The sequence below is a fragment of the Chenopodium album genome, chromosome 8 (assembly GCF_948465745.1).
Source record: "Chenopodium album chromosome 8, dcCheAlbu1.1, whole genome shotgun sequence".
NCBI lineage: Eukaryota > Viridiplantae > Streptophyta > Magnoliopsida > Caryophyllales > Amaranthaceae > Chenopodium > Chenopodium album.
The window spans coordinates 69,951,714-69,960,828 of record NC_137841.1 but is presented as its reverse complement, the minus strand read 5'-3'; the positions used below and the strand labels follow the sequence as shown (position 1 = coordinate 69,960,828).

Genomic DNA, 9,115 nt, shown 5'->3' with positions numbered 1-9,115 from the left:
AATTTTTCCCTTTGGTAATGTAAGAAATTCAGTGTGTTTCTTAAACTGATGAATGTATTAGCACATAGCAATTCCTATTGTCTATGATTCTGTATTGGTTTAACTTGCTTTTGTGTTCTGGAACTAGCTTGAGTATGAGTGGAATGGTTGTTGTCTACCTTTGGTTTTTTGTTCTTTGTTTCTTTTTTAAAAATTTGTTTACTGACTTTAGAACTTATATTCTAATTGTGACCGGTTTAGTTGGAAATAAATCCCTGATAAGTGAACTTTAAACATGCATCTAACTTATAAATGCAGTGAGAATTGAACTCTGTACATTTTAATAGCTTTACCTGAACATAATTTGTAACAAATTTTTTGTGCATTGTTAATGTACTATCTACACTGCATTTTTTTTTTTTTTTTTTTGAGAAAATCTTTCTACATTACATCTGTGAAGTTATTTTACGGAGTATCTCTTTTGTTTCCAGGGAGCATCATACTCGGCACTCAAAATCAGGTCTTGATTTCACTACTTGCTTCGTTATTACTTCCACACTTATTGTTTGCACAATTTACTTTTTTACACGGTCTTAAAATGATATAAAACGTTGATAATTTGAAAATATATGCTAAAACATATTTTAGAAGATTTCATATATATATTCCTCAATTTGATGAAGAAAGGAATGAAGAAATTTAGAACAGAAAAAGAAGACAATTAATACAAACTATTTATGGTCAAAAGTGGATCATTTTGTCCATTTTTAAGTTCAACGAAGTAACAAAGCTCAAAAAAAAGTTCAACGAAGTAACAGGCAACATCTTATTGTTTATCTGCTTTTAGTGCATACTGTATTATATTAGTGATGGACATCTGGACTTTGCCCACTTTCCCACCAAACAATATAAAAGTATATGTATATGAAGTATATATTAAAACACACCTTTTAAATTTGGTAATTGTATCTAATTTTCTAATAGTTTGGTAACATGCAAAAAAAAAAAAAAAAAAAAAAAAAAAAAAAAACAATAATACGTGGTATAACCCAAACCTAAAAACAAGTTCAGATTAATGTAGATAAATTGATTTTGGAATAAATTATTTTCTTCGTTTCACACTGCTTTCACTGGTGAACATTCAAATAGAGCTTATATATAGACAGTAAAGCGGAGTCCATAATTCATCCATCATAACCATTTCATACAACACACGAGGCTGAGAGAAAAGGGAGTGAAGCACCAACAAAAAAAAAAAAGAAAAAGAAAATGGCAGAGGGAGTTCTTTTTAACTTAGCTGGAACAGTCTTGGAAGCCTTGGGTAAAGCAGCCATAAAACAGGCTGCATCCTGGTGGGGTGCACGAGACGATTTAAAGAAGCTGGAGAACACCATCAAGTTGATCCAAGCTCGAGTTCGCGATGCTGAGAGGAACCAGGAAGAGCAAGGCAGAGATGATGCCATCAAAGAGTGGCTTCGGAGGCTGAGGATGGTACTTTACCAAGTTGATGACTTGTTTGATGAAGTCCTCACTGTTGACCGCCAGAAACAGCGGATGGAAGTCAACAAGCAGGTTTGTCTTTCTCTCTCGAGGTCAGGCACTCTTTGCTTTAACTGGAAAATATCTCGTAAAATCAAGTCTATTCGACAACAACTTGATGAAATCAAATCAGATATTTCTGGCTTAAACTTGAATGCCTATTGTGATCATAGAGATGAACCACAACCACTAAGGGCTCGCTTCATGAGGAATAGAGAAACAGGCTCTCATGCGAAAGAATATGTCACTGGTAGGGAAAATGACAAAAAAATAATTACTGAAATGCTTTTTGATCCTAAATTTGATGGGAAAAGGATTACTGTGATTCCAATTGTGGGGTTTGGAGGTCTTGGAAAAACCACTCTTGCTCAACTGGTTTTTAATGATGAGGTTGTTCAGAACCATTTTGATCTTACTAAATGGGTCTGGGTACCTGAGGTAGGTGATCAAAACACTGTAATCAGGAGAGTTTTCCAATGCTTCACCGGCAATGAGGATTCCGATAGACTCTTAGTTAGTCAGATTGAAACACGCATCCTAGAATCGATAAAGGATAAGAAGTATCTTCTTGTCTTAGATGATCTATGGGATGAAAGTCGGTATAGTTGGTTGGATCTTCTAAGTTTGCTTGAATGTGGTGCTACTGGAAGTAGAATTATTGTAACAACACGCTCTGCTTACGTTGCAAAAGCTGTTGGTACAACAAAACCCCACAATATAGGACTTCTAACTGAAGAGGAGTCCTGGAATCTTTTCAAAAAATTTGCATTCCGATCACAGCTAGAAGAGAGTAGTGGTTCTTATTTTACTCAGTTAGGGAAGGAGATCCTTAATAGTTGTGGAAATGTTCCCCTTGCTATCAAGGTTGTTGGAAGCCTTCTCTACTCTGAAACTAAGGAAGAGTGGGAACAAATTAGAGATACTAGACTCTCAAAGGCAAAGGGGAAGGAAGATGATATCAATTATATCATCATGCAAGTGTTGAAGTTGAGTTATGACTACTTGCCACCGGCATTAAAGCAATGCTTTGCTTACTGTTCATTGTTCCCAAAGGACTATGAATACACTAAGAATCATTTGGTAAAAATTTGGATGGCGCAAGGATATTTTGATCAATCAAGCACAGATATTGGAGAGCAATACTTTATGGAATTGTTGGGGAGGAGCTTATTTCAAGGTCCTAAAGAAGATGTTGACGGGAACTTTAAATGCAGAATGCACGATTTAGTGCATGACTTGGCTCAAGATATAGCTGGTGAAGAGATGAAGCAATTGGTTGAGCCTTTAGACCAGATATCTTCAACTGATGGACTTATACATGTGAGTGTTAAAATAAGAAGGCCAGACGAAGATGATGAATGGGAAGCTCCAGCGTCATTGCTTGATGCTAGGAAGATTCGCTCATTGATATTTTTAAGATTCAATGTTAATATTGCTATTAAATCATCGTCTCTTGAAATGATAATTATGAAATTTCAGTTTTTACGTGCCTTAAACTTAGAGGGTATGAAAATCTCCATGATCCCAAATTCTATCGGGAAGTTGAAGCATCTTAGATACCTTAATCTTGCATCGAATGGGTACATGGAATGTATTCCTGATGATATAATAAGATTACAGAACCTGCAAACACTGAACATTCAGAATTGCTCTCAGCTTAAAGAGTTGCCAAGAGATTTTTGTAAATTGGACAGCTTGAGGCACTTGGGAATCTCTGGGAGCGGTTTGAGTGATTTGCCGACAGGATTTGGGAAAATGACATCTCTGAAAGTGTTAGATTCATTTATTGTTGGGGAAAACTATGGTATGGATTCATTACCTTCCTTGAATTTTACTGGATATCTAAATATTCAATTTAACAAGTGGCGAAGTGATGCTGTTGTGGAAGCACAAAGAGCAACTTTGATGAACAATCAGAAATTGACACATCTTGAATTAATGTTTGGATCCATGGAAGTTACTCCTGATTTAGTTTTAATTGATAAAATGTTAATGTGCTTGCAACTGCCTCCAAATCTTAAACATATTTTTTTTCAGGAGTACAAAGGATTTGAGATGCCTCGTAGATGGTTAGATGGGGTATCTAATCTTGTTGCCATTGATATTATGGAATGTCATAATTGCAGAGTTCTCCCTCACTTGAGTCGGCTGCCTCATCTCAAAACTCTTTTTTTAGCTAGACTTTATGAGTTAGAGTATGTAGAAGATGAAGATGACATCCGGGTTGGTGGTGGAAAGTGTGGTTTTGGAGCCCACAATGTCTACTTCCCTTCCTTATCGGGTTTGAGGTCTCTAAAGGGGTGGACAAGACCATCAATGGATGATCATGGTGAGACAAGGCAGTTGTCGTTTCCTCGTCTTTTGCGATTAGAAGTATTTCAGTGCCCCAAGTTGATGTCAATGTCTCTAGCTCCAAAGCTGGAGTCATTTAGGGCTAATAGGAAGGTGTTTGAATTGTACCTGATGTCAATTGATGATCAGGAAGCATTTTCATCATCATCATCATCATCATCATCTTCAACTACTTTTTTTACTTCATTAAAAGAGCTGGATATTACTGGGATTGAAGATGGACCAGCTTCTCTGTCAATCAGTAGTAGGTTCTTTAGACTACAAAACTTGAAAATAAATGATCACCAGGAACTGACAAGTTTGATGATAGAATCTTCAAAGTCTATTCGGCATCTCGTAGTTAAAGGTTGCAAAAACATATCACTGGGAAATCTTTACGTCCTTGAGACACTGATAATCCACGGCGTCAGTGATGATTTGGAAGAAAAGCTCCCTCAACTCATTGCTTGCGTACCAATGCTTCAGATCCTTGGACTTGAAAGATTCAGAAACTTGGAACAACTTCCAGAAGAGATTGGAAACCTCTCCTTGCTCCGTGAGCTGAAGATTGGTAATTGCCTAAAAATGGCGAAACTTCCACAATCATTACTAAGCCTTACCTCTTTACAAAAACTTCATATACGAGCTTGTCCAGATCTGAAAAAAAGATATGAGAAGCCGAATGGCCAAGATTGTCACCTTCTCCAACATATCTCTAATGTTGAATTGTGAGTTTCTGAAACCTATACTTTTTATGTCTCTATATCATTTTTATGCAATTGAGCGTTTTTTATGTGAATGATTGATATAAACTAACTCCTATTGCAATTGAAGGATAACTATAGGAAATTTTACTCAACTTAATACTACATTTAAATAGAACAATTATACTGGAACATCCTACTGTCAAATATGCTTTCTGTGCTATTATATCGCCCCTAAGATAGCTAGTGATTCTAATTTCAAAGTCATTATTGATCCAACACTGTTTGTTGTGTGTACAACCATGAGTTATGTGACTTGTGATTATTGTGACATTATTAACATGAATACAAATTTGCATGGAAATATGGGATGCTGATGTATGGAATTTTGTACCATTGAATCAGTTGGTATAAGTGTATATACACAGAGAACAGAAAACTGTAATGCTGGCATGAGCTGCACTTGTGCTTTTGTTCCTTTTTTGTCAAACCTTATTATTAAGGTGTCTCTCTCTTATACTATTTTTCATGCTACAACATGAAACTTAATTTGTATGTAAGTTGAAAAATTGAAAGGACGTACCACATACTGACGAGAAGGAAACAATCGTTAGGCTTTCTTTGTAGGTGATGCATTTTCTACTGTTTGTTCTTGGTTAAGGATCAACAATTTCTAATCTTATCTTCACATTCTGACAGCTTATTATAGCCTATTGTGATGACCAAATTAAGGCCGCCTCTGCCTTTTTTTGTTGAAATATTGGAACAATGATTCCCTGATGGACAATCCCATGCTGCTGTAAGTTTCTCTGGTTTTTCCAAGAAGAATTATAGTTATATAACCCTGTTTAATTGAATTCTGTTCTTATCCAACTCATTTTGTCGTATTCCATTTCGTATAGGTTTGTTTCTGAAATTAATCATTAATTGCTATTGTTTATTGTAGCTCTTCTCAGATCCATGATATCCTCACTCAGGTGGTCCTGCAAGCTTTAGGAATCTGAAATTTCAGACTTGAATCACCTACTAACCTTTATAAGCTGAAATCTATCAATTAATTTTTCAAGGTTTTAGTGACGTAAGAATGTTGCACTCAAGTGTAAATGGTGAATATTTCAATGCTCTTTAGAGATGCCAGGCGATTTGCATTGTGGATGCAACAGGTGATGCACAGTACTGTATTTTTGAAGCATGAGTACAGCTTCCAAGCTCTTAAAAAGTGCTTTGCAACTTTTACCACTTATGCTATATTTTGTTATTGTTCGATGCTTTCAGGTGCTAATAATAATGAAAATTTTGGGGTGCTTTAAGCTGCAAGTTATTGAGGGGGAAAACATAATCAAGCTGAGGGAGCAAGTTTTTACCAGACTTTGCAAAGGAGGAGATTTGCTTCAGAGATGCAATGTAGGAAACTAGGAATGTTGTACTGAAATGAAGATGGTGGCTCTTTCGATGCTCCTTAGTGATGCCTGGCTATTTGCATCATTGATGCAATCAGTGATTCACCAAGAATCAAGCAAAATGAATTTATAAAGGTTTTTTTTTAACTGTCAGTCATTTAACATTCTTGAAGGGTAAATCAAGGCTCTTGTTTGTACATCAATAACTTCAGTACTTGAATTGGATTGGAGTGAGCAAATGATTAGTGGAGTTTTTCAACCCTTCCTAGAAGGTGGGAAAAGCTTACACAGTATCATCTGGTGATTATGCTTATGGGGTTGGTCGTTCTGGTGACGTATCCTATTTTGTAGGCCAGAATAAAGACATACTATGGTGGGAATACCAGATATATAACACACTCTTAGCTGCTCCAAAGAGTTCTCTACTCAGTGACATTGAGTTTGTTGGTACTTACATCCATGCATTGAGTGATAGGTCTCAAAACGGATTCATTGTTACCTTCAATACTTAGATAAAAAGCACATTTTGGAAGACATCAAACACTCAATTAATGGAAGACAAGTTCACATGTCTTCACTTAAATGTATTGCCAAATTTTTACTTGCGAGTTGTAACTCATGTCATTGAATGGACTATAGAAGCAATTGCTACGGTGTATAATAGATGATACTACTCAATTACACAAAAGACAGAAAGGCATCTTGAGAGAGGTTTAAAATAATGTCTACCAAACAGAAAATTCAATACTAAAGTTTGTAGAAAACCTCAAAAAGATTCGATGGAGTTGGATATGAAATTTTGGATCAACACAACCGGATAGGGTTGGCATTTTGAATTTTGGTCAAGTTAACCTTGGTCAATTGGGTTGATTTTGAAAATTATCTAGTCAATTTTGGTTAGGTTATATTGGGTTTTAAACTAAAATGGGTTGAAAGGAGGCGAGTTAGAATTGTGCTTAGCTGGGCTAAATAAGGTCTTGGTTCGATCGAATTTGGTAATAATCAAGTTGGACTTTATCCGAGTTGGGTTAGTTGAGCATCGGGTTTGAACGGGGTGAGTCATAACCAAGTTGGGTCATAAACTCATAACTAGTTTTAAGTCCCGTGCCATGCACGGTTATAAATTTTTTTTTAAAAAAATCATTTTAAATTAATTATATGTAACAAATTAAATTCAAAAAAAAAATACAATAAAGCAATAGTTCAATATATAAACTTACTGAGTTTTAGACATATTTAAATAAATAAGTTCAAACATGCGACATTTTGGACTTTATTGGAGCATTCACATTGTATATATCTCTTTCATTCCCTTTGGTTTTTTTTTTATCATCTTAAAATATTAGCCCTATATCGAGTTATATCCAAAGCCTCTTTTTTTTTTTTTTTTCTTCCTTCTGATTTGATCTATGAAACTATTAATTATTTTATATGTAAAGACAAAGTTATAATTAGCTAGTATTGATGTAGTATGCAAAATGTTTAGTATAACACAATTTTTGTCAAACTTTAATTTAAATTTAAAATATTTAATATTTTGTACAGATTTGTGAATCGTATAGTTGACTTATTTATATTACTTATATAATATGTTATTAACTTAATATGTTCCACCTTCCAATTGTTTTCCATAATTTCCTTAAATAAAAGATAGGAGAAGAAAAAAGGAAAAAAACAAAAAGGCGGAAAAAAATTTCATAACGTAGTGACAAGTATCATTACTTATTTGCTTTTAGTATAGGTTTATAGATAGACTAGTTTTATGCCCCGGCGATGCCCGGGTAGTTTATGGACTTTTAAGATAAAATTATACTATTATGATTTAATTTGATTGAAAATAGATAGAATTCTAAATTAACTATTTTTGCTACAAAGTCAATTTATATTGATACTTGGCGAAAAATTAAAACACTAAATGATGTTGTCTTGTGGCCTAATTATAAATTTATTATTTGGTATTTTATAGAAGAAATAACTCTAAACTAATAATCTTATTCTAAAATTCTATCCTAATTTGATTGAAAGTAGAATTCTTACCTAATTTTTTTTTATCTTATGAAATCTATCCAAGGTGGCGCGACACTTGACGTTTTTATCATATGAAGTCTATTTAAATATATTCAAGGTGGAGCGACACTTGGCGAAAAGTTGGAATGCCAAGTGTCACTATTTCGTGACCTGGCTAAAAGTTTAGCTTTATATATTAGTTATATGATTGAGTCTAACAATAAACAAGTTGTGTTAATAGGCATGTTTGATTAATCAAATAGTGAGTTAGTTTTAAAATTTATCGTGTTGGTTAGGCCCATACATATTTTAACGTTTTTAAACTGAGATAGTTATATTCGATTTGGGTTGAAATAGGTTGGATTATTAATAAACTTAATCTTTAAATATGTCGTTTCCATTAATATTGAATCATGCCATAACGAGTTAGGTTTATTCATGTCACACAAAGGTTAAATACCAGATTGTTTATTAAAAACCCTAGTATTAACGACAACAATCTCAATCACAATCACCTCTAATAATGGCTGAAACTTCCTCGTACCACAAGAGAAGGAAGTTGCAATCAAAGAATAAGAATTTGACTGAGAACCCCAACAACATTAGTGTAGAAGACAGATTAAGCTCACTCCCAGACGCCCTTTTGGTTGAAATACTCTCTTTTTTACCATAAAAATCTGCCGCCGCAACCTCCGCTTTATCTAAACGGTGGCGTCACCTCTGGACTCAACTCCCCCACCTCTCATTCGACGGTGATGATCCTCCATGGAACCGTTCTCGGAAAATTCGAAAGAAAAGATTCATCAGATTCAAAGCTGTCGTACATCATATCCTCCGCCAACTCAAATCCCCACTTATCCACACCTTCAACCTTGATATTCCTGACCCTGGCCTTAAGAAGTTTCGCCCGGGGATATTGAATTCATTTGTACACGTAAAGTAGCTACGATCAAGATAATGGTTGACCATTACCTACCTCGTTCTGTTTTATTGCCAAGTTTTATGTTTGAAATTCGATCATTAGTTGAGCTTCAATTGGATGGACAAGGGGTTAGTTTGTCTTCCTAATCTGAAGAAGCTTCAACTCGGTGGCATATCTTGGGACGATTCACAGAAACTATGCGCATTGATTAATTCTTGCCCTCTTTTGGAAGT

The 9,115-nt window shown here is 34.9% G+C and overlaps 2 protein-coding genes across 2 annotated transcripts; both read left to right on the top strand.

Annotated features, from left to right (window-relative positions):
- The first annotated feature begins 993 nt into the window (after window positions 1–993).
- Window positions 994–3,814, top strand: LOC145555437 (putative disease resistance protein RGA1). Its single transcript, XM_081617179.1, has 2 exons — window positions 994–3,760; window positions 3,807–3,814. The coding sequence occupies exons 1-2, from the start codon at window positions 1,249–1,251 to the stop codon at window positions 3,812–3,814; spliced, it is 2,520 nt and encodes an 839-aa protein (XP_081473305.1). The 5' UTR covers window positions 994–1,248.
- On the top strand, window positions 3,809–6,065 carry LOC145556452 (uncharacterized). Its single transcript, XM_081618104.1, has 4 exons — window positions 3,809–4,577; window positions 5,253–5,352; window positions 5,500–5,716; window positions 5,829–6,065. The coding sequence occupies exons 1-2, from the start codon at window positions 3,835–3,837 to the stop codon at window positions 5,260–5,262; spliced, it is 753 nt and encodes a 250-aa protein (XP_081474230.1). The 5' UTR covers window positions 3,809–3,834; the 3' UTR covers window positions 5,263–5,352; window positions 5,500–5,716; window positions 5,829–6,065.
- Window positions 6,066–9,115: the final 3,050 nt, after the last annotated feature.